Below are 24,794 nucleotides of genomic sequence, written 5' to 3'. Positions count from 1 at the left end.
TCAGAAACGCAGAGACGGATAGAAAGAGATGAAAAACGCAGAGAGGATAATCAATGTGGCAGTCCACAGAAACTTGGGAAACATCACTCATCTCTCACTCTCTCTTACTCACTCTTTTTCTATATAATACAATGTACACAACTTTACCCCCCATAGCTTAATAGCAGGACTGAGTCATCTAGCCATGCACTTCCACATGACTGATTAACAGATGAAGATATTCGGTTGAGATGGGGGTCTGTGAAGAGGGCGGGATTAGAGAATGGTTAACTCATGACCTCATTAGTACAGATGAAGCTTCAGCCTTACTAACGGTCAAGCATGCAGCAAAGAATCATGTATATGTATTTGGGACTATTTTGCATGTGAAACCATGTGTATATGTTACTCTACATTTACAAATATATTTTATAAATATATTATTTAAATATAGGGAATTATGGAGTAGCCAAAAAAATGTGGTAGTAAGGAAGTGTTTATAATAAATAGGGCCCCCTTGTGTTCACAGTTGTTCATTACTTGTTTTAATACTCCTGTTTTTTGTCATGTTTCTTTAGTGCCTTCTGAGGTTCCAATGCTGCACCAGTTGAGCAGAGTTCAAGACTCCATCACACTGTCATGGCCTCAGCCTGATCGGCCCAATGGCGACATCCTTGAATACCAGCTTCGATACTACGATAAGGTTATAAGCTGTAACTCAAGATCCAATAATGTTTTTTTCTATTGAACTCAAAAGGAGGATTTTGAAGAATTCCAGAGTTCAAAAAGCATGCAAATGCATCATAAAACTTTAAATCATACCGTAGGTATGCACTGAAAAGATTTTGGTCATTCTTGGCTTAATGGTTAGAAAGTCTGGCTTATAAGCCGAAGGTTGCTGGTTTGAGTCTCATGGCCTGCAGGTTGCGCCTGAGGTGCCCTTGAGCAAGGAATGTTTTCTCCAGTTTTGCTCCCCGGGCGCTGCAGGGATAGCTGCCCACTGCACTGTGCACTGTTAGAAAAAAGGTCAAAATATGTACCCCAGCTGTCACTGGGACAGTACTCTTAAAAAACGTCCTAATACCATTAGTTACATACAGATATGTATATGTTTGGTACCAATATTTATCTACCTATTTATGTTCAAAGCTGTACTTTTTGAACGTCACAGCTAGGGGTACCAATTTTAATTGACGGAGTGTGTGGGTTGGTATATGTGGTTTACGGGGACATGGTGTATAATGACATGTTTATTATACTATACTATTGTACTTCATGTGTCCCCGTAAACTGAACAGCTTAAAAAAAACACTAAATGGAATTTCTTTCATAGATTAAAGACTTTTGGTGATGGTTGGGGATAGGGACTGGGGTAAGTTAGGGGAATAGAATATACATTTTGTACAATAGAAAATGCATTGCGTCCCCATTAACAACATATGCCAACATGTGTATGTGTGTGTGTGTTCACGACTTAAATGCAGAGGTCACATTTTGAGTATGGACTCGAGTATAGTGATTGTGTCCTTTTTAAAGCTTGAAGATTGAATTGCCCTGAAAAGAGTGACCCTATGTTCTTCATTTTTCCCTCATTTCACAGATTTTCATTTAGGTTTTTAACAGAAAATCACAGTTTAGACTAGTTAATTTGTATATTTGTTATATTGTTTTTGTCTCTTCTGATAGGGTTCAGATGAGGACAGTGCTGTGAGTGTGTTCAGTGAAACTAACACAGTAACAGTTGGAGGTTTGATTCCAGGCTCCATCTACGCCTTCCAGATTCGTGCGCGAAACGAAAGGGGCTATGGACCTTACAGCCACACCATTTACTTCAGCACTTTAGCAATGGGTGAGACAAAATAATACCGCATATTATGTAATACCACACATCATTTAGGACTCTAGAAATGACTCATTATTATTATGCAAACATATTCATGCCATTAACATGGCTGCAGGAGGCGCAATCATATTAAGCAGCGCCTGAAAATAATCCCCTTGGTAACTTTCAATAGCAGGGGACTATTTCCGGGCACTGCGTAATATCATTGTGCCTGCTGCAGCCATGTTACAGCAGCAAAGTCCTTGATTATTACGCCAGAATGAGAGTATAGTTCCTAGCCATATCTGCCTAGAAAATCACAACTATAAATTTTCTGTCGGTCTTACTACACGATGTAACTCAAAAGAGTCAAGTTTTAAATAGAAAAAATATCAAAACTCTTTGGTTATTTTTGAGTATGATGCTAATGGTCTAATCAGATTCAATGGATTGTGCTAAGCTATGCTAAAAGTGGTAGCGCCAGACCTGGAGATCAGCTGAATGGATTCCAAAATGGTAAAAATCAAATATTAAGGGAAGCTGGAGAATTAGCATATTTTGCCATGACAAATATTGTCTCTATAACAATCATCCTAGCTCTTAGCACTAGCTCTACTCTTTTCAAAGTGCTTGATTTTATTGGATGTTGTCTTGCTGTAATAAATATTGTAGTTCACAGAATAGTCACTGATTCTACTGTATCATTGGGTATTTATGATTTCACCATGATTCTTTTCTTTATAGCTGTTTTAAACATACAGTATAAATGCATAATAACACATATGACAGCATGCACTAAAGCTAGCTTTGACAGGAAAATATATATATATATGTTTTATCTTATTATTAAAGGTGCACTGTGTAACTTTTAGAAGGATCTTTTGACAGAAATCCAATCTGATATACGTAACTATATTATCAGTGGTGTATAAAGACCTTACAAAATGAACAGTATTGTTCTTATTACCTTAAAATTGGGCGTTTTTATCTTCATACACCACGGGTCCCCTTACATGGTTGTTGCCGCCATTTTTCTACAGTAGACCTTAACAGACAAACTGTTCTATAGATCGCGTTTTGTAACTATTTTGTCACTGTTATGTCACATCATCACATGTTTGTCCTGTGGTGGCTAAACCAAAAGTGAGCAGTGAGCTGTAGACTTAGCTATTGGTTGCAACTCACAGTCTCACCACTAGATCCTGCTAAAAATTTACATACTGGACCTTTAATGTTATCCCAGGATAATATGAAAATGTTGCAAAGATTGTTAGGAGCTTCTTGTGTTTTAAATTATCTATGTCACAATTTTGCTTATATTTAAAAGCACATTATTATATGTTTTCATAGACATTTGGACTAAATTATATATCTTGAATAATGCAATTTCTCCTACAACTGGCACAATAGCTGTATAAGTTATATTTCCAAACTAAACTTTAATCCCATGTTTCTTTTTAGAGGAACAATCAAAGCAGATTCAAAACCGTCTGCCTCTTATGGTTGGATCAGTGATGGGTGGGGCAGCATTTCTATTAGTTGTAACAGCAATCATCATCGTGTTTGTGTTTAAAAGGTATGTACAACAAAACTATTTACCTCACCAGAAAGATATTGTTGTATATAAAAAAATAACTTAATAGAACATAACTGTTGTTACATATTTGTATTGTAACGCTATTTTTTCTCTAGTAAAAGAAGAGAGAGTCCTTATAGTGACAGACTGCAGCGATACATCAGCAACAGAGGTACAGTAAAGCTTCAGTGTAGTCTACAGTATGTTGTCTGATCTACTCTACAGAATGTGTGGTTTAATACAGCCAAGATCTGAATAAAGAGCAAAAAAAACAATGTTTTCACTTTTTACTCCATATTTCAAGCTTCTAAAGTAGTATGTATTCAGACTAGTGGGTAATTATAGCTGTTATATAATAACCGGCTGTCTGTGAAACACTCCGTCTACACCACAATGAAAAGTGGTTTGTGAGACGTTTGGTATTGTGACAACAGGCTATAAATCTCCTGCTGTGTCAGTAGGTTTTACATATTTGTGGTTTTACTTGACTTGGCCTGAAAACACCCTGACAGCATGTCTGTAGTATAGCCAATTATCACTTGGTCTGAATGAAGTTAAACGTGGATGCTGTTATTCACCCAGGTGGAGTGAAATATTACGTAGACCCCTCCACTTACGAAGACCCCAGTGAGGCCGTCAAAGAATTTGCACGAGAAATTGACCCTGCTCACCTAAAGATCGAAGAGGTCATTGGTGCTGGTATGTACTTGGGAGAAATTGCTCCTTTTATAGAGGCAAAATAACATACAGTTTTAATAAAGTGAAAAATATTTAATATATGAGGAGCTCAGATGCAAAATTGCCATCTCTATAAAAAATTTGATAATGATATTACCAGAATGCTCTCGCCATACTTGCCTCAAGTCTTTCAGAAATACAGCTTTGTTGGCAGAATCCACTAAACGACATGATGATTTTGCACTGAAGAAGAATTGGATGATTGACGGCACGCATACCTGTATGTCAAGATGCAAAAGCTTTTTTACACAGTTTAAGCAGGTTTAACGAATATATTAGGATACTGAACGCATTTTACCTTTATTCAGAGAGGACAGTTGAAGAGTGACTGGAGACGTTTTTAGAAGTGGAGATTTTAAAAAAAAAAAAGATAGACAATTTTTAAATGACCGAAGTGACATTTGTGAAAATAAGGCATTTCAGTTACTAATAACCTTTTCATTGCCATTAAAGTGAAATTACTCAACCTAAACATTAGAGCCTTACAAAAAAATGCTCATTTACAAGAAAACACACTTCAAGGGTTTTGGATTTGAACTCTTCATATATTTTTTCGGATTCATTCTTGTTTTTTAATATCTTAGAAAAGTGTAAAACAAAGTATACATTTTTCCTTCTAGCTCAGTTTGGTGAGGTGTCCCGTGGGCGGTACAGACCCCTGGGCCGTAGAGAGGTATTGGTTGCAGTTAAAACTTTACGCTGGGGAGTGACAGACCGAGAGAAGAATGTGTTTCTCAGCGAGGCAGGCGTCCTTGGCCAGTTTGACCACCCCAATGTACTGAAACTGGAGGGTGTGATAACCCGCACCCCACCTGAACGTATTATCACAGAGTTTATGGAGAACGGCCCACTTGATGCCTTTCTGAGGGTACGGCTCCATCAAATACAGTATATATGATTTTTCTGATGCCTTTTACATGTGGGTGATTCTCGCGAAATTGGTCTTATGAGGTGTCATGAAACATTTTGATAAAAAAGTAAATGCTATCAAAATAAGAAGCATACAGTTACAAACATCTCTTCATGTACTATTGTGCACATGATTTCAAATGACATCATACAAACCAATTGTGTTGTTTTTTCCACATTTAAGGGGGAAATTTTCATTACCACAACATGTCCATGACTGGATTTGGGTTTTTTGACATGGAAATATTTATAATTAAAAAAAATCTAAAAAATTAAACACTTCAGTGCATGTTATACTATAAACATTTACAGTAAAGAAACATGTGATATTTGGTGATCATTGGTAAATGAAGAGACAATAATAAGGAATATAAATGTGTCCTAGACCAATTTTCTCATCTTCTGCAACAATTTTCAATCATTGTTTAAGCCCTCAAGAAACTAACATTTTCAAAAATAAATAGTTGGAAGGGACATAAATTGACTGTGAGACTCAAGATGGCTGCCAGGTAAGCAGTTCTTATTTTTCTCTCCAGATAAAAGTTGAAAATGTGTTTGTCATAGTACCTAACTTTTTAGTTCTCATTACCGAAACATGAGTTTGTAAATGCATATATTTAATGTAATATTATGTTGCGGTAATGATCATTTTTGATAATGATAATCTAAAAAATGTAAATAATTCTATAGGAAATATTTTTTAAATCCTCTAAAAATAATGGTTACACTATAAGTTCTGACCTTAATCTTATATGTGCAAAAAAAATTGGCTTCAATTACTTTTTAAAAATTCTGATGCTGGACACCTTCTAAATCTGGATTTTGTGAGAATCACCCATTTGCTTATTCTTCCCTGTTCCATCTATTATTGTATTTTTGTAAAGTCAAACTACAACTATTTATATTTTTAAAGGAGAATGAGGATCAGTTTAGTGTGCTACAGCTGGTGGGCATGCTGAGAGGCGTTGGAGCTGGAATGCGTTATCTTTCAGAGAGGAATTTTGTTCATCGTGATCTTGCAGCGAGGAACATTCTTGTGAATTCGAACCTTGTGTGTAAGGTGTCTGACTTCGGTCTGTCACGTTTAATGAGGGGGCTGGACCGCAACATGCCCACCTACACTGCATCGCTGGTGTGTTCTGGAAAGTCCAAAAATATATTCTTTCCCTTTATGATAATGTGCACTGTGATCCACTAATGTTTTATATCATTTTCCCATCCTAAATCTCGTTGCCTAACCCATTATTCCTTGACCTAGACTGATGAAATTGCTTGCTGTGGTGTGTCTTTTTAACCACAGATAGCTTTGTTTTAATTTGTTAATGTGTGTTGTCATTGCATATCATCTAATGTTTCTCTCTGTCTGTCTCTGTCAGGGTAGTAAGATCCCTGTACGGTGGACAGCCCCTGAAGCTTTCCAGCACCGTAAGTTCAGTTCAGCAAGTGACGTCTGGAGCTTTGGCATACTAATGTGGGAGGTCATGTCATATGGAGAACGTCCATACTGGGACATGAGCAACCAAGAGGTGAGGATTTATTTCACAGTCACACATGATTTTCATCCCATGCACTTTATTATGCCATACTATTCAGTTCACTAGAGGGAGCTACTGGACTATTATAAGAGCATGTACACATCTTTTCTCAGTTTATCGATGTTTTTCTGTGCCTCTTCCAATTGTCATCTCTATTTCGATTGAATGTATCTGTCGTTCTTTCTGTCTTTGTAGGTAATGAAGGCAGTTGTAGATCAGTACCGTTTGCCTGCTCCGACCTGTTGTCCCCCTGCTCTTCATGCACTCATGCTTCAGTGCTGGCAGGCTGACAGACAGGACCGACCAGGCTTTGATTCTCTTCTGTCATCTCTTGACCGCCTCATACGACACCCCGCTTCCCTGAAGGCTGACCACATCCGGTAAGTTCAAACTATGCTACGTTCTGTGTGTGTTTTTTTAATAGATAAGGGCTTCACATTAACTTTTTTGCTCACCAGTGACAGTGGCTAATGGCTAAAGGTTGTGCGTTCAATGCATGGAACATGTATACAAATAAAAAAGTATTAGGGGTGCACCGATATATCGGCCGATGATGCTTGCAATGCTTCTCATTGAAATATGGTGAAATGCCGCTACATCCAAAAGCCAGAGGGCGCTCTCGTGCAGAAACTCAATATGCGCTGTAGACGAAGAACCATACACACGCAGCTATGACACGCAGCTCCAGGAAAGGCTTAAGGATATATTTATATTTCTGTTCTTCAAACCTTTTTAGGTATTTTCATGATAATAAAAATATGTATCATGATTATGTTTGATTTTTCAAATGCATGTTTAAAATGACTCAAACTAATAGGGATTTTATTTAGACCGACCGATAAGGACTTACTGATCAAAAGCCGTAGTACATGAATAGCTGTGCATATTATCTGCTGTTCGGTTCAGAATAGATATTATCGGTGCACCCCTAAAAAGTATACATTGAATGCACTATAGATATCAAAGCATCTGCCAAATGCATACATGTTAATTTTCAACCTTTGTATATAAGCATAATAATCTTATGTTATTTTTCTCATTTTTAGTCCCACCCAGCCACTGCTAAGCCCCACCCCTACAGACCTCTCATCAGTTGTAACAGTCAGTGATTGGCTGACAGCTTTAAAGATGGATCGATATAAGGATGCTTTTGAAAGAGCACAGTTTCACAGTTTGGAAAGAGTGAGCATGCTCACAATGGAGTAAGTTTTGCTATTTGAAAAAAAACAAACTAATGAAATATGTTTCAGAAAAATTGTCTATTTTAATGTGGTAAATCTATTTTTTATATTGTTTTTAGGGATGTACAGACTGTAGGTGTAAATTTACTTGGTCATCAGCGGAAGATCGTAAACGCAGCTAAACAGCTCAGGACACACCTTACTCAGGGACATGTGGAAGTCTAGGGCTTCCCACTTTGTGTAAACACAGCAGTGCATGCTGGGGGTTGTATAACCCACAGCCTGTGTCAGCCCACAACAACACTGGATGAGAGAAAGAAAGAGGAAGAGAAGCTTTGATGAAGACAATTATTACTTATTCACTTTATAGTCCCACCCTTCCTTGCCAACCTGTCGTCTTCCATATTCCTACTCTGACTTCCTCCTTTATTGTTGCACTACCTCTCACTTTTTGGTTCTTTGCTTATGGCATTCAGTATGAACTTGCGCCTTAAATAAACACAGAAGGAAAACTCCTTTCACAATCAATTGCAAAGACAATCAGAGACTTTGAATGGACAGTTATTGACTGTTATGTCTTTGTTGGCACTTTTGGTCAATGGCACTAGATGTTGTGTAATTTTGTCTGTAAAAAAACTGTACACACTGCAAAAAAATTGTACTTTGTATTTAATTTGTCTTCTTGTCTAATTCAAATATTTAAATATCCGTTAAATAAGACATACTTAAAAACCGTATTTTTTTGTTCCCTTACGGCAGTGGTTCTTACATTTTTCAGCCTGCGTTTTCACCAGTTTCAGAACCACTGCCTTATAGAAAAGTATTTTCTTGTTGTTTTAAACTTTAACCTCAAGCAGGTATTAAAACAATAAAAAGGCAATAATTTGATTTATTAGTACTTATAGCTTAACAGTATCTTTAAAACTAAATCAATTTATCTTGTTTTAAGGATGTTTAAATATTTACAGAAAAGAAATAATAATTAAGAGAATGTTTTCTTGCAGTACAGTCAGTCTCATTTTTTGCCCCTGCAGCTGAAAACTTTTGTGTCACGTAGACTGATGTACACATATTATACGGTAGGTGTGCCAAGTGAGGAAAGTTTTTGTTTTGCAATAGGGCAACAGTATAAACTCACTTAAAGGATTATTAGAAACACCTGTTCAGTTTCTCATTAATGCAATTATCTAATCAACCAATCACATGGCAGTTGTTTTAATGCATTTAGGGGTGTGGTCCAGGTCAAGACAATCTCCTGAACTCCAAACTGAATGTCAGAATGGGAAAGAAAGGTGATTTAAGCGTTTTTTGAGAGTAGCATGGTTGTTGGTGCGAGACAGGCCGGTCTGAGTATTTCACAATCTGCTCAGTTAATGGGATTTTCATGCACAACCATTTCTAGGGTTTCCTGTGGGGAAAATGCCTTGTTGATGCTGGAGGTCAGAGGAGAATGGGCCGACTGATTCAAGCTGATAGAAAAGCAACTTTGACTGAAAAAACTCATTACAACCGAGGTATGCAGCAAAGCATTTGTGAAGCCACAACACGCACAACCTTGAGGCGGATGGGCTACAACAGCAGAAGACCCCACTTATCTCCACTACAAAAAGGAAAAGAGGCTACAATTTGCACGAGCTCACCAACATTGGACAGTTGAAGACTGGAATAATATTGCCTGGTCTGATGAGTCTTATTTCTGTTGAGATATCAGATGGTAGAGTCAGAATTTGGCGTAAACAGAATGAGAACATGGATCCATCCTGCCTTGTTACCACTGTGCAGGCTGGTGGTGGGGGTGTAATGATGTAGGGGATGTTTTCTTGGCACACTTTAGTCCCCTGAGTGCAAATTGGGCATTGTTTAAATGCCACGGCCTACCTGAGCATTGTTTCTGACCATGTCCATCCCTTTATGACCACCATGTACCCATTCTTTCTGACTGCTACTTCCAGCAGGATAATGCACCATGTCACCAAGCTCAAATTTGTTACTTGAACATGACAATGAGTTCACTGTACTAAAATGGCCCCCACAGTCACCAGATCTAAACCCAATAGAGCATCTTTGGGATGTGGTGGAACGGGAGCTTCGTGCCCTGGATGTGCATCCCACAAATCTCCATCAACTGCAAGATGCTATCCTATCAATATAAGCCAACATTTCTAAAGAATGCTTTCAGCACCTTGTTGAATCAATGCCACATAGAATTAAGGCAGTTCTGAAGGCGAAAGGGGGTCAAACACAGTATTAGTATGGTGTTCCTAATAATCCTTTAGGTCAGTGTAGTTTTTAGGGTTACCTGTGACATTCCATGATCACATTGGTCTTCACATCAACATACAAAAGCAAAAGGTTCAAATCATTATGTGCTTCTGTGTGCTGATCCTAAAGACATTTCCTATCACCAGACCAGACCTGATCTTGTCCCAAAGTACATGATCATCTCACCCCTTAAATAATGTAGCATAAAGTTGCATTGTAACATATGAGCATAGTAAGGTAGTTTTTGCAGTAAATGTGATTATTATTGCTGGCTGATATGGGAGAGCGAGATGTATATGTGTATATTTTGAGTGTGTGTGTTTGTGTGACAGACTTTAAGTGTATAGTTAAAGAAAAGTATGCTTGGCATGTGAATGGATTTCTGTGTGTAGAAATCCATGCACAGTTTAAAAGAGTGTATGATCAAGTGGTTGTATATATCGATCTGTTTCATTGTACAGTTGTTCATCACCACGATTCCACCATTGTGCAAATTTGTAAAATATATATGATTTTGTTTAAAGATGACTCCAATCTGTTATATACACCAAGCTTAGTTTTATAATAATTTTTATAACACAACTCTGCTTTTTGGACCAAATTTATATTGTTATGTTCAGTGTATTGTCTCATTTTCATCTCACATCTCCCACGTGCTGACAGCAGCAGAGTTAGAGATCAGTATGTGTCAGCTTTACCCAGAACTGGGCATGTTTTTAGTATGAGATTGTGATCTGGTAGGGGCAATGCATACAATATCCAGACACTAATGAAAATTGTTGAAAGATTACATAAATTAAATTATATGTAAAACATATATATTACACACATATAAATTATACTGTAGCAAAAAAAAAAATGCATAGCTGTCACTACAGGTTCCACACAATATAAGGCAGAAAACTTGTGCAGTTTATTATAAATAATTTCTATGACATAAAAAATACAATTTAGTTTACATATTGGTATTGGTATTCTGAATTCACTAATTTTTTACATTTTAATGCTGAACCAACACACACACACACACACACACACACACACACACTTATTTCTATAAAGACATAATAACTTTTATACTGTACAAATTTCTGTATTTTCTATTCCCTAAATTTAACCCTCACACAAATCTTTTATAGGCTACATTATCAAATAAACATCATTTAGTTAGCCTAAATAATACATTTTCATCTTTAAAAAAAAAACTTGTAACTCTCAAGAGGTTTAACAGTTAAACCATATGCTTTAAGTAATGTTCAGTAAAGCTCTATAATAACATAGAAAGATGTGTTTTTATTGCACAACAACACGACTAAGCCATCCTGAGAAAAAAAACATCCATTACTTTGTAACGTGTAGTCCAAGCTAATAATAGTATCACGTACTTCACACAGTGTTGTTGACCAACTGTTATTATACCAGTGACATTAAAACGTATGGTCAAGACAAGCATTCCCGTATCATTTCGTTCATGTGTTGCTGCGTAGATCGTTCGGTGAATGACATCAAAATACCGCGAGAGCAAATCGAAAGCGCAGCTCTCGCGGTAGTTTATGTCACACGTCGATTATGTCAAACGTGTACATTCAAAGTTGATACGACGAATATATCAGGTGTCATTTACACCCCTTCTCACATGACTAAGACACTTGTTCGTTGTGGTGTAAACAAACAATTATCACTTGTTGTTTAGTTCTATGTTGGTTGACCACAATGTAGGCTATAATGACTGTATATTACTGTAAAACCTCCAAACTTTGATATTATTATTACATAATGTCGCTAAACAAATGAAAACATTTATCGTGGTAAAAAACTAAAAAAAACATATTTTTTTGCTTAGTTTTTTGTCTTGTTTAAAATTCTTAAAGATAGCAAACGCATCTGTGCCATGATTTTTAGAGAAATGTGTAAAGTTTTTTATGCTTAGCTACAAAGAGCTGTTTTTAGATTTTTAGATAAAAATCTTGTTATTTATTTTGAATTTGATTATTTTCTAAGCAGTTTTTCTTGTTTTATGCAAAACGTTATTGTTTCTTAAGTAAATATTTATATAGTTTCTTATTCGTTTTATACTGATTTAAGGAATTTTAGGAAAAAAGTTATGTAAAACAGGACAAAACCGAGTTATTTATTTAGAAAAAATATTTTTTGCAATTCAATTTTATCTAATATGTTTGGAACAAAATCTTTAATAAAACAAAATCAAACATACGTGCAAAACAACAAAAGACTACGTTGTTGTTGTTGTTGTTTTTGCAAGAGCACAAGTGGTCTGTCCTGTTACAATTAAGAAAACGAAGAAAGCATCCTGACCCCTGCAGTAGAAAAACCGGTTATGGGTTGACCTGGTCTGGTGGTATCTGTTTGACCAGTCCATTATCACATTATTGAAAGCTTAGTCTCGCACTAAGAAAGACATTTGGTTTTGTCAGGAGGATGAATTAAATGTTCCGCGTTATGTGCAGACGATAGATCGGACAGTAACCGGACAGAGGGCCTGAAAGATACAGAAACTGTACATTACAGGTAAACAATCCAGCATGCAAACATTGTTTTGAATCATCGAGAACATCGTGGTATTCGTCAGCTGATTTTGGACAGGTTTGATGTACTTTATCTGACATTGAGTTTTAAAATTGTTGACAGGTATGGTTTTGTTTCGTTTCCGTTAGGTTGCAACTTGCAGATATACGCAGTTTTATGATGTTGGATCAGGACAGGAAAATATGGACCACGGATCAATCTCGAAATGAGGTATTATGATTAACATGTTTAATTTAGTCCAAATCATGTTCATGTATCCTAACAGTTAGGATGATTAGTAATAATAATGAAATTAAAGAATAAATAAAAATCCAAATTTTTGGGTCAACAGGACAAATTTTTTTTTTAAATTGACTGTTTTCTAGATAAAATCATCATGTAATGATCATTGATATATTTTATATAAGCCAATGTCAAATATTCAAATCATAAATTAATGGCTGAAATCAAACTTTGATGATGTTATCTAAGATTTTGAGACTGAAGGGTCACATGGACTTTAGTTCCTATACAGTGCAGTGCATTAGCTTGTCTCCTAAATTTCAGAAGGGTCCCTTAAACACTCCCATTCACAGTCATTCTGTTCGGCCCCAAACCTTTGGATCTCCTTAGTTTTGCCTCTTTCCACCTGTATGATGTCTCCTCCCTCCATCCCAGGATCAGCTAGACATATAAATACTGATGTCAGACACTGCTGCCTTTGTTCACTGGCAAAGTCAAACAAATATGTTATACATCATTTACTAATATAGCTATTGAAATAACATTTTAGGATAAATTTAAAGGTAGGTATATTTAACATTTTGATCTGGACATTAAATGGATTATTATTTATGTTTTTAAGTATTTTATTTACAGGTTATGTTCTGAGTGTGCATTGAATTGTTTGTTAGGGGTGGGTTGTTTTTGTCTTTGATGGTGACACAAAATGTAAGCTTCCATACAAAAGCTTGTATGTGCTTTCCTTATTTAAAGAATGTAAATGTTTTTCTTGTCAGTCTTTTTGGTCAGACACTCCTCCAGAGACAATGACACCAGCCATCTCCAGAACGGCTGCAGGGGAGATAAACCATTGGTGGAGTCAACTTAAATTCCGCCTTCAGCACAGGAAAGGATGGAACGAAATGTTAGACGAGACCTTTCTCATGCAGACCAAGAGGTTCGACATATAAATAAATTTATATGTGTAAAAATTAACAAGGTCTCCTGTAAGAAACATTTTCAATGGGATTCCTATGTTTTGCAATATACTGATCAATGTTATACAAACTGCTATTCATTCTATAATAAATGTAAACTATATATATTAGGTTCTACAGCTTGTTTTCTGTTGACTAATGCACATCGTCCATGCATACCATTGCAGTGTAATTTTTACAAAAAAAAAAAACATCAATTTGAGATTTTTATGCTCTAACCTTAAATTAAACCTATTAAAAGCACACACTTTATTATGTAATATGAAATAATTTAAGAAAGTCCTAGAGAAGTTTTAGATATTTGCTGTCTGATGGTTCCCACCTGCTGTTATAGAGATGTTGAGATGATCTCTTTGTGTCTTTTTAGAGAAAATGACATTCCCCTGTTTTCCGCCACTAAGGAAAATAATACTGCATGTATAAAGAAGCTTCTTGACTGCTCAACAACAAATATCTTTGAGAGAGGTAAATAACAGTTTTTTTGTTGTTACTACATTGACAACAGCAGTGTTAAATGTGGATCTGAGACTGGTTGTGCCTTCCAGGTGAGCTGGGAGAGACCGCTCTGCATGTTGCTATGATGAATGATAATTTTGAAGCTGCAGTGGCATTAATGGACGGGGCACCGGAGCTCATAAATGAGCCAATGACATCTGAACTTTACCAAGGTCAGACACATAAACACAAATTAATAATAAAAAAATAAAATGAATGTCATGTCACAGCTATTTGGGCAAGAATCGTAGATGTATAAATGCTCTCATCTACAGGTTTGACTGCGCTTCACATTGCCGCAGTGAATCAAAATGTCAACTTAGTCCGAGAGTTGATATCTAGAGGAGCTGATGTTGCAACACCAAGGGTCACAGGCATGTACTTTCGCAAAAGAAGAGGAGGGCTTCTGTATTTTGGTGAGATGAACACTTTGTGTTTTTGATTTGATCTATCATTAAGTTACTAAAATATACACAAAAATCATGTGAGATTATATTATTATTATATGTGACCCTGCCTGTAAAGTCTCATAATGTAATTAAGATTTTTTTGGAGCATCAAAGTTTGATTTGAATCATTGATTTCATTGACCTTACTCAGTCAATATTAAAGATATCAATATTATATTTTCACAGACTGCTCATTTTATATGGCAAATCACAAAATAAAAAAATTACTTAGGTTTTAACATATTAAAAACTTTGTGTGTGGCTCTAGGTGAACATATTCTGGCATTTGCTAGCTGTGTGGGAAATGAAGAAATAATCTCAATGCTGATAAAGGCTGGGGCCAATATACGGGCACAGGATTCCTTGGGTAAGAAATATAACCGTATAAATTATATACCTTATTATTTATTCACCAATATAAACATCCTGGCTATCTTGCTCTCATGAACAGGTAATACCGCCCTGCATTTGTTGGTGTTGCAGCCCAATAAAACAACAGCATGTCAGATTTTTGATATGCTTATGATGCGAGATGCGGAGATGGACCACGCTGTTCCTCTAGACATGATTCCCAACTACAGGGGACTCACACCATTCAAACTCGCTGCTAAAGAGGGCAACCTTGTGGTGAGTTTTCATTTACCTCATCCAAAAACAAAGCAACGTCTATCTCTTCCTGTTCTAGGATTACAAAGTTAAAAATGTTTTATGCTATGCAGGCTTTCCAGCACTTGGTCAACCGCAGACGGGTTATTCAGTGGAGTCTAGGGCCGCTGTCCTCCAACCTTTATGACCTCACTGAGATTGACTCCAGAGTGGACAACCTTTCTGTGCTTGAGATTATTGTCAGCAGTCAGAAAAAAGAGGTGTGTACATGTGCATATAGACATATTAATTAGAGGATAGGAGTATCCCGTCCCAAAACATTCTTTTAGCATAAACCAAATAATTTTAGCTGCTTTGTATAATATGTTATTTATGATAATCTTATTATGGTATATTATTGTGTTTTTTGTCTTAGGCCCGGAAGATCCTCGAGTTGACTCCAGTACGACAGCTTGTCAGACTGAAGTGGAATCTTTATGGGAAACATTACTTCAGGTGCCATATCACATACATCTCATGAAAGTATTTATAAATGTTATTTTTAAGGTTAAAATTTAGACACACAGAGGTTAGAATAAAAATTATTTTATTTTTTTCCTTGGTCTCAAGTTTTTCCATGCATTCAGCATATGTTATCACTAGCATAGCAGTGGTGCGCACCAAAACCTTACATAATGTAATTACGGTAGCTGTTTATTACATACCAGCAATATTTTTGACATGCTGTGATCTGTTTCTAGGTTTTTGATGCTGGTGTACCTGGTGTACATTAGTATATTTACTCTGTGTTGCATATACCGCCCCCTAAAGGATCTACCTGAGAATTACACACTAGCAGACAGTGACAAAACCATAAAGATGCAAAAGACCTTCATGGTAGAGATCCCAATATCCATTTGTATTTACAATATAACATAAATATCAAAGACTGCTCTCCATGTGAATACTACTTTGTGTGTGTGTTTAGGAGAGTTATCAAACGCATGCAGATCACACGCGTTTAATTGGAGAGGTTTCCAGCGTCATTGGGGCCATCATTATTCTGCTGTTAGAGGTCAGCATAATCTTTTAGTTTTAAAACAATGATTGAGCCAAAACACTAATTCGGCTTATAACAACTCATGTTGTATTGTTTTCAGATTCCCAGTATTTTGAGAGTGGGGGCCAAACGCTACTTTGGCCAAAGTGCCCTTGGAGGACCTTTCCATGTCACTTTGTAAGTTTACCTTGTGACCTGCATTTGTTATTGGTCTTATTAGCCCATTTATTCTATAGTCTCCACCTACACCTACAGCATATTATACAACACAACATGCATGCATTAATTGTTGTACCGTGTCTCTGTTTTCTGTCAGGGTTTGCTATGCATGCTTGGTTGTGATTCTGTGTGTTCAGAGGGTGAGTGGATTGGATGGAGAGGCTGTGGTGATGGCCTGGTCTCTTGTTCTCGGTTGGTCCAACGTGATGTACTTTGCCAGAGGTTTTGAAATGTTGGGGCCTTACGTCATTGTGATTCAGAAGGTAGAGTGATGAACAAAAACATGATCGTATTTAACTGCATTCATAGCTTAACAATGTTTTGTTTTGTTTTGTAGACGATATTTGGAGACTTGACAAAGTTCATGTGGTTGTCCCTCATATTTCTCATTGGATTTTCTTCTGGTTAGTTACAATACCAGATATTAAAATGTGTATTTTTAACTTACATATTCGTTATGGCTTGTTCTTACACAACTCATCACCTTTCTCGTCCTCGCTCAGCCTTGTGGATGGTATACATGACTCAAAGCGCTGACGCTATACCAGCATACCGCTCTTTCCCCATCAGCATATTTTCTCAGTTTGAATTAAGTATTGGATTGATTGACCTGCCAGTGGACCACACCATCTACACCCATCCAGTTGTGCACTGTCTCCATGTCTGCTTCAGCGTGGTCTCCTACATCCTGCTGTTCAATCTCCTCATCGCCATGATGAGTGACACCCAATGGAGGGTCACCCAGGAACGTGATGAACTCTGGAGGGTCCAGGTCAGTAGTGCAGTCGCACTGTAATTGTTCTGGAAAAATGTGGAGCATTTGGAAACATGTGCATCTCTGTTCCTAGGTAGTGGCCACTACTCTGATGCTGGAAAGAAGGTTTCCACTGTGTCTTTGGCCAAGGTTGGGCGTCTGTGGTCTTTCTTATGGGCTTGGTGAACACTGGTACCTCCGGTAAGGATCCACAGATCTTAGTGTCAATGCAAAAGTGAGTTTCATTCATGTCTAATGTTTATCTCATGATTCCAGGGTGGAGGATCGCAATGACCCATTGGTCCAAAAGTTGAGGCGCTATATCAATGCATTTTCCAGGGATGATGAATCGGGAAAAAAAGAGGAAAATGATCCATCTCAAACGAATTCTGTTGAGAAAATTAAGCACATGCCCAGAAGGAAGCCAAATAAATGCTGGCAGCTTATTCGCCAGAGTATAGAAAGTGAAAAGGAAGAAAATGTGGATTGCACAGATATCAAAAATGTCTAAAACAGGTTAGGTAGGAATGTGTAGGTGATCACGTTCCTAAGATATGTGCTCCAGTTAAGTTATTCTGAATTATTTTAGTGTTTTACAGTATTTAAATATATAGATTATATATATTTAGTAGACAACACTGAACTGTGAGATAGGTTTGTTAAATATCAGTGTAAAAGTTTATTTAAGCAATACAAAATGAGCATTTTAAAATCAGATAGTACAGTAGTACAACACATATGCTTGTGCAAAAAAAGGCTCTGTATGTGATTGGTAAAGTTAAATTGTGTCCACTTACAATACTGACAAATAAACTGGATAATAATAAACATCTTTCTCTGCTGTGTAAAGGTATACTATGTAATGCACATTGTAAGTTAGAAAAAAAGCTTTGAAAAAATGCTGTATTGATTGCTTTGAGTTTGATTATAATGAGTTCTGAAATTCTGATATGTAGCTAAAAGATGTTACTGATGTATATGTATGTGATTTATGTGCTGGTGTATTTGAGCAGATATTAAGCTCTTGTTTTCTGACAGATGTAGTGTAAGGACAATGCGCAGTCAGATTGGTGCCAGCTTCGTTCAGGTGGTTCATTTGCAGCCAGGAGAGCACATTTCCCATCCAAAAGTTTTTTACCCCAATATCTGTCCATACAAGAGAAGTAGAATAGCCTGCTTAAAAAATCTTCTCATAATTGTATTTTTTGTGACTATGTGATTCATGATTAAGCCTAAAATAAAATAATATATACTTAACTTGTATTCTTTTTTTATATATATACTTATTATCACAGGCTATAAATATACAACTACACCCACCTCACTGTCAATACGGTGTTGTTGTTCCATATCCACTGATTTGTCCCCCCTAGATTGAGCCCAATCCAGTAGTGCACATTGCCGTTTTCACTTAGATATCTCTGCAGAAATAAAATATTGAGGAAAGTTAAAGATATATATATTTTAAATGAAACCCAACCACTCTGTTTTACTGACCTGCAAACGTTCTTTAGTAATGATGGCAAGATCTCCTCCCTTCTTCTGGCACTCCGCCCTACTCTCATGCCAACTCAGGCGTTTATTGGACAAGAAATAACAAGAGTCCTCAAAATTCAGCCAGCCCCTTTCACAATAATTGTGCAGACAAGCTGTAAGCAAACATTTGGTGGTCAATTAAGAGACAATATACACACATACAACTAAAACAAAGCTAATGCATTTAAATGTGTGTCTGTTGTCAATAAACTCACAAGTCTGCAGTTGGTACATTTCTTGGCATTTCTTCCGGTTGCATTCTTTTGCCGCTGGCATTTCTTTTGGTTCTACAATCTGACATGACTGCTTCCCAGTCACTATAACATAATTCAACAGAATTTTGTAAAACCGGTGACCCATTCAAAATTCCTTCAAAAGTTTTAGCTGCACAGTTTAATACTAACGTTGTTAATAATGTAAAACTATAATAATAGGAACTTTTACAAAGTATTTTGATTTTAGTGTGTATTGCAAGTACTGAGACAGACTAACATGTAATGGAAGTGAACGTTGTTGCCTAGACCAGGCGTTTTCAAACTTTATGGGTCAGTTTCTCGGACAGGGCTTACCTTAGTCCCAGACTAAAATGCATATTTGATCAACCTTAATTTAAATACACCTTGTACTGACATATCTCGACATATAAGGTGCACACCAGTATTGTTTTTTGTAAGGTTTGTTTGTAAAAACTACTTAAATGTCCTATTATAACTATGGCTAGTCCTGGGTCAATCTAAATCCTGTCCAGGAAACTTCCAAGGACACCCAAATATGATTAACCTTTTGTGATGGACCCTTTTACTAAAATATATTTCCATCTATATATATTTATTCATCTATTTCTATTTATCTATCTATGTAAGTATTAAAGGGGGTATATAATACTATCAACCTAGACAATATAATACTAACAACCCAGTAACTTTGCTTTGGTAAACCATCCACTGCAAGCATGTGGAAAAACTAGCTCATTACAATTTAGCTCCCCTTGTGATGTCAGAAGGGGATAATGCTGCCCCTTAATCTGATCCAAACACAGCACTGCCATTTAGTGAAGAGATCAGCTCATTTGCTGTTAAGAGGACACACCCAAAAACGGCACATTTTTGTTTACATCTATAAATTGGCAATTTTATCATGCTATAATAAATTATCTATATGGTATTTTGACCTAGAACTTCACATATGTACTATGTTGACGGTACCCGTTGAATTCCATGTGATTCTTGTATTTTTTTCTTACTATGGAAGTCAATGGTTACAATCAGCTGTGTGCTTACCATAATTTCTCAAAATATCTTCTTTTGTGTTCATCAGAAAAAATAAATTAATACAGGTTTAGAAGAAGGATGAAAAAATTATGACAGAATTTTCATTTTTGGATGAAATATCCCTTTAATACAACACTTGTTGTTGTATTTACTTATATGATATAAAATCAAATAAATAAGAATACTTCAAAATGAAACAGTAATAATGTTATACTTTATTTTTTTTAAACAAATTTTAGACGATATACAATTGTTTGTTTTGTCTTATTTTTCTGAAGTTTTCTGGGGACCCCAATGGGGTTTGAAACTTAATTAATATAAGTTAATTTAATTTTAGCGTCACCAAACCAACCTCTTTGTAATAAGTTGTGGTGGATAGACAGACAGATATTCGTCGTTTATATCAATGAACATGGAATGAATACAGGATGTTTTTTACCATGGTTTTTACATGTAAATAAGAGGATACTTACCCTTTACAGAGAGTACGAAGACAACCATCATCAACAGGACGCAGATGGCAAAAAGCACCACTGAAATGATGCGGTAAACACGAACCTTCCGTTCAATATCTAGAAATATGAGCAAAGAAAAACGTATTTATAAATTGACGTTACGACGACAGTCCAGACTTTATACGGAAGTCGAAAGATGCGCAATCACAACATTCGCATTCTTCACCTGAATCCGGCTGCTGCTTCGATTCAGAAGAGAGCGCGTAGTCTGTGGGCTTTCCGAAATTGCACAGTTTAATATACATCGTCTTTCCCTGTTCTAACTTGTATTTAAATGCAAACAGGGCCAATCAATAATATAGAACCTTTTTTGCAGCAGCTCTTTGACTACAGCTCTCTGTTCTGACTGCGAATGCGCACATGAACGCGCGTCGTTCACCCAAGTTGACCTAACCTCGCTCCGTCGCTATAGTTACGTAATGTAGACCGAATAGAAGCCGTAACACGATATCCGCTCTGTGTGACATTGAAGTGTGTTATAGACATACAAAAAACTCAATGTCACCCGAGAATAAAATAAAAGATACCCAGTGATCGTGTTGTTCTAAAAGAGGACTAAATAATGCTGTTTTTTTGTTAGCATACGATGGCAAAAAAATCCACTAACATACACTGAAAAAAGCACGCAAACCGATTGCCTTGAAAATACAAAGTAAAATAGAAATACATGTTGAATTAACAAATGCTTACACTAACACAGTATTTCAGGTAAGTTTAGTAAAACTGTGGAAAATACTTTAATAATTTACTTTAGTTGAACTCTAGCCTTAGTTTACAAAGTTAAAAATATTTGTTGATTCAACTTGAGTCGAGTTATCTTGCTTTGAAAGATTTAAGTTACATCAACACAAAGTATTATTGCATTTTTAAGTTTAAGCATTAAAGAAAAAACAAATAAAGCTCAGCAATGGTGACAATCAAATAAATATGCTTCATGCAGGAATGCATGCTGGGTAGTGATGAGCGAGTCACCCGAAACTCGGATCATTTAACCCGATCCCTAAAATGACTCGAGAACCATGAGTCCTTAGTGACCATTAACCCGAGTCAGTTGAGTCCTCTCAGATTTTGCATTAAAAATGAGAAATTGTATCAAACACAAAGCTCTTCAAATGTTTACAACAGAATTACAACAAATAACTCTACATAAGCTGCCATAGGTTCTATAACTTGCAAAAACGAGTTAATTTACATCACCAAATGTCGACTGGGGGTACCGAGTGAACCAAAAGCTGCTATTCCGGATCATTATTTCTTGCAGCTCCGAGTCCGAGTACAAAGGGATGCGTGCGCGCGACAATGAGTTGGTCGGCGGCTCGAGGATTCACACAGAGAGTGACTCAACTCATGGAGCTTGAATTCTGGGCTAGGAGAAACAAGCCTTGCTCGTGTTGTTAACCCACTGACTCATGTAGGCTAATCTGTTGAAATATTTGACTGGCACAATGTTTTGGGTAGAAGCTGCAAATGTTTAACATTTTTAAATACGAGGACTGCTGCAGCAGTGCTGCTGGAAAGATCCGCCACCGACGGACGTACACGGCTCCTCTTGTTGACTGAGTTACTCAGAGTGACGTGAGTGGTTCACTCACAGGATCCGTGCAGGAGCGGGCGAGCGGCTCTGTCTGGGACTCACTCACAAGATTAACCGAAGCCTATCGTGGATCTTTTAAGTCAATCTGAAACAGGACACGTTCCTCTCACGTCCAAGTCAACCAAGCCTGACATCTTCTAAATGTGGTGTTGATATATTTGTCGTTATGAAATGAAACTAAACACACCAAACTTTTACAATCATGTTATTGATAATGTTACCACGGGCATGCATGTTTTTTACGAGTTCCTCAGGTCACATAAGCCCTTTTTTGTGAGCAGAGGAGTCATAAACTCGTAGCCGCACGCGTGATCCGAGTTGCTTGGTTGGCATTAGTATGACTTAGCGATTGGAATTGGGAGATTTTGACCAAGTGACTCGAGTGACTCGAGTGACTCGCAGAACCCGGATCATATTAGTGAGTGACTCAGAATAACCCGAATCCTTAAAAAGATCCGGGTTGACCATCACTAATGCTGGGTGCCAAAATAGTAAAAAACTCATTCATGCCTCCCAGCATGCATTGCCATTGATCTATTTATGTGAATCATTTTGTTGAATGTCATCATTGTTGAGGTTTTTATGCTGAATGTTAATGTCTAAGTGTGTCAGTGGAATATTCTAGTCATTGTGTCCTATCTGTTCATATCAGTTTCATTGCTTTAATAAAAAAAAATCATCTTTTTAAACACATTTTATTTTTAATAAGGTTAATTTAATCACAGACTAAACTTCATCTGATCTGTTTTATCAAGAGTGTACAAGTGTTCTGAATAAAACACTTCTGCAACTGTTGAGAAAGTGTGTTAATAAAAGTTGAAGGTCAAGAGCTCAACTTAAACAAACTAATCAACATGACATCAAAAAAAAAAAAAAACATTAATCTGAACTTCTGTTAATTCTCAATAAGAGCTTTTGTGCATTTATGAAATTAGTCAAATTGGTTTGTAATAAGTAAAGATAGCAGTGCTGTTTTTGAGTTTATAGAGTTGTTTAAGCAGATGACATGACTGAGCCAACAAATCCTTTTTTACAGTTTACTTAAGTTTAAAGTTAGCGAAACTAAAAAAGAAGTAGGCTGTTTTATTCACTGAACAACTTAAATGCTACTTAATAAAATCTAGTAATTAGTGATACTGAGTAAAATTGACTTAATTTATCTAAGTAATGACAGAAATTAAAATTTACAGTGTTATAACTATATTTTTCTATTAACAAATATGTTTCTGAAGAAATATAGTTTCTCACTGACCGCTGCATCAATATGATGATTTTTTTCTGTTTTTGTTCCTCTTTCTGACCTTTATTTTCGCTTGTCCTGTTTTAGACTAAGATGCAGCTGTATTGCCAAACGGAACGACCTTTTATGTGAATTATGTGATTGTTTTAAATTCAGCATTAATTCATACACACTCTGGCTTATAATTTAAATCAGAATGTATTATAATTATGTCTTTAAATTCATGATCTTTTCATATTGACTATGTATGGGTAGTAGAAAATAATGACAGTAATTTCAAACGTAACACCTATTTTCCCTATATAATCTGACCGCATTTAAAACCAGTATGTAGATATTATTGCTATTATGTAGATGCAAATTCTCTGTTTTTTAAAGCATAGGGTTTTTTTCCCCATTTGTGTGGTCAATATGACCACGTCAAAAATACAGCTAGAATATTATTTATTCTAGAATAATTTTTTTTTTTAACTATTAAAATAAATTAAAATAATACAAATCGACATCATCAGACAGGAAAGAGCTGTAGTGTGTACAAAAAAATAAGTGTTACTACTATTTAACAGTTTATTGCAATATTATAAATAAAAAATATATAAATATTTTTAGCTTATAATTAGCTTTAAAAGCTTGTATGTTATTACCTTCATTGAATGTATAGGTACATGTAGGAGTTGGAGCAGGTTCACCATAAACATGATCAGAGGGGTGACTCAGAGCAGAGTATACATTTCCTTCATTCTCTACAAAGTTAGAAAAGATCAACAAAAGTTTAGATACAAGAGGACAACTAATTAAAGAGACAAACTAAAGAAAGTAAAAATGCAGTTTCTCTTTTTGAATGCAGACTGACACCAAAATTCAGAGGGAAGGATTCCTAGTTCTGTATACTTAACCACAGATTATGACAACTTATTTACAATTTATCATTAACATACCTTCAACACATTAAAATTTTTTTATATAAAACCTTTTGTTTCCCGACTTTTTTCGTTTTCCTCTTTCTCTTCAGACGTAGCAATCTCCTCCAGCTCCACTTCCACTGCTTTTGTGCTCTCCATTGCCATTTCTTTCTGCAAATTCTCCTTGGTTTCGGTTTCCTGACTAATGAGGTCTAATTGGATGTAACAAACTCTTTGATAAAGCTGACCTTGTAAACTACTAGTTACTGTTTACTTTTGTCTAAACACAATTATTATTCTGTGATAGGCAGCAACAGCTGATCGATCTAACACATTTCAAAATGCTGACCAGACACCAGTTTTGTTTTTTTTATTTAAAAGTGGGATGATTCTGAACATCACACATGATCTTTGCTTTTTCTGCAA

General features: G+C 36.3%; 3 protein-coding genes across 5 annotated transcripts in view; 2 read left to right on the top strand and 1 right to left on the bottom strand.

Annotated features, from left to right (window-relative positions):
• ephb6 (eph receptor B6) overlaps positions 1–10,525 on the top strand; it is a 56,408-nt gene extending 45,883 nt beyond the window's left edge. The window contains exons 9-19 of the mRNA XM_065261181.2: positions 558–682; positions 1,666–1,828; positions 3,263–3,377; positions 3,494–3,549; positions 3,960–4,076; positions 4,736–4,983; positions 5,938–6,156; positions 6,401–6,550; positions 6,755–6,939; positions 7,606–7,761; positions 7,860–10,525. Of these exons, the coding sequence (XP_065117253.1) occupies positions 558–682; positions 1,666–1,828; positions 3,263–3,377; positions 3,494–3,549; positions 3,960–4,076; positions 4,736–4,983; positions 5,938–6,156; positions 6,401–6,550; positions 6,755–6,939; positions 7,606–7,761; positions 7,860–7,965 (1,640 nt within the window). The 3' untranslated portion in view covers positions 7,966–10,525. The remainder of the gene's footprint in view (positions 1–557; positions 683–1,665; positions 1,829–3,262; positions 3,378–3,493; positions 3,550–3,959; positions 4,077–4,735; positions 4,984–5,937; positions 6,157–6,400; positions 6,551–6,754; positions 6,940–7,605; positions 7,762–7,859) is intronic.
• Positions 10,526–12,285: 1,760 nt separating this feature from the next.
• Positions 12,286–17,836, top strand: trpv6 (transient receptor potential cation channel, subfamily V, member 6). The gene is made up of 17 exons (XM_065245881.2): positions 12,286–13,334; positions 13,548–13,708; positions 14,116–14,213; positions 14,294–14,416; positions 14,519–14,659; positions 14,961–15,059; positions 15,144–15,319; positions 15,412–15,558; positions 15,714–15,793; positions 16,039–16,174; positions 16,266–16,352; positions 16,438–16,514; positions 16,654–16,819; positions 16,894–16,960; positions 17,060–17,328; positions 17,405–17,511; positions 17,587–17,836. The coding sequence occupies exons 2-17, from the start codon at positions 13,578–13,580 to the stop codon at positions 17,819–17,821; spliced, it is 2,139 nt and encodes a 712-aa protein (XP_065101953.2). The 5' UTR covers positions 12,286–13,334; positions 13,548–13,577; the 3' UTR covers positions 17,822–17,836.
• Positions 17,837–17,961: 125 nt separating this feature from the next.
• On the bottom strand, positions 17,962–24,729 carry LOC135743455 (killer cell lectin-like receptor subfamily E member 1). 3 transcript variants are annotated; one of them, XM_065261176.2, is made up of 7 exons: positions 24,437–24,729; positions 24,111–24,209; positions 20,591–20,689; positions 19,062–19,163; positions 18,808–18,959; positions 18,631–18,731; positions 17,962–18,456 (listed from the first exon to the last, which is right to left on the bottom strand). In XM_065261176.2, the coding sequence occupies exons 1-7, from the start codon at positions 24,531–24,533 to the stop codon at positions 18,327–18,329; spliced, it is 780 nt and encodes a 259-aa protein (XP_065117248.1). In that variant the 5' UTR covers positions 24,534–24,729; the 3' UTR covers positions 17,962–18,326. The 3 variants fall into 3 exon arrangements, with proteins under 3 accessions (XP_065117248.1, XP_065117249.1, XP_065117250.1); XM_065261177.2 differs by having other exon boundaries at positions 24,452–24,729; XM_065261178.2 differs by lacking the exons at positions 24,111–24,209; positions 24,437–24,729 and adding an exon at positions 20,799–21,010.
• Positions 24,730–24,794: the final 65 nt, after the last annotated feature.

This window comes from Paramisgurnus dabryanus, chromosome 13 (genome assembly GCF_030506205.2).
Source record: "Paramisgurnus dabryanus chromosome 13, PD_genome_1.1, whole genome shotgun sequence".
NCBI classification, from domain to species: Eukaryota; Metazoa; Chordata; class Actinopteri; order Cypriniformes; family Cobitidae; genus Paramisgurnus; species Paramisgurnus dabryanus.
Note: the sequence above shows the minus strand (reverse complement) of the source record. Positions and strands in the feature narration are given on the sequence as shown.

Coding starts and splice junctions, on each gene's coding strand:
- trpv6 (XM_065245881.2), top strand. CDS start 13,578: ATGACACCAGCCATCTCCAGAACGGCTGCAGGGGAGATAAACCATTGG. Junction 14,660..14,960: donor AGGAGGGCTTCTGTATTTTG/GTGAGATGAACA, acceptor GTGTGGCTCTAG/GTGAACATATTCTGGCATTT. Junction 17,329..17,404: donor ATGAACTCTGGAGGGTCCAG/GTCAGTAGTGCA, acceptor CTCTGTTCCTAG/GTAGTGGCCACTACTCTGAT.
- LOC135743455 (XM_065261176.2), bottom strand. CDS start 24,533: ATGGCAATGGAGAGCACAAAAGCAGTGGAAGTGGAGCTGGAGGAGATT. Junction 18,960..19,061: donor AATGTACCAACTGCAGACTT/GTGAGTTTATTG, acceptor GTTTGCTTACAG/CTTGTCTGCACAATTATTGT. Junction 18,457..18,630: donor AACACCGTATTGACAGTGAG/GTGGGTGTAGTT, acceptor TTGTATGGACAG/ATATTGGGGTAAAAAACTTT.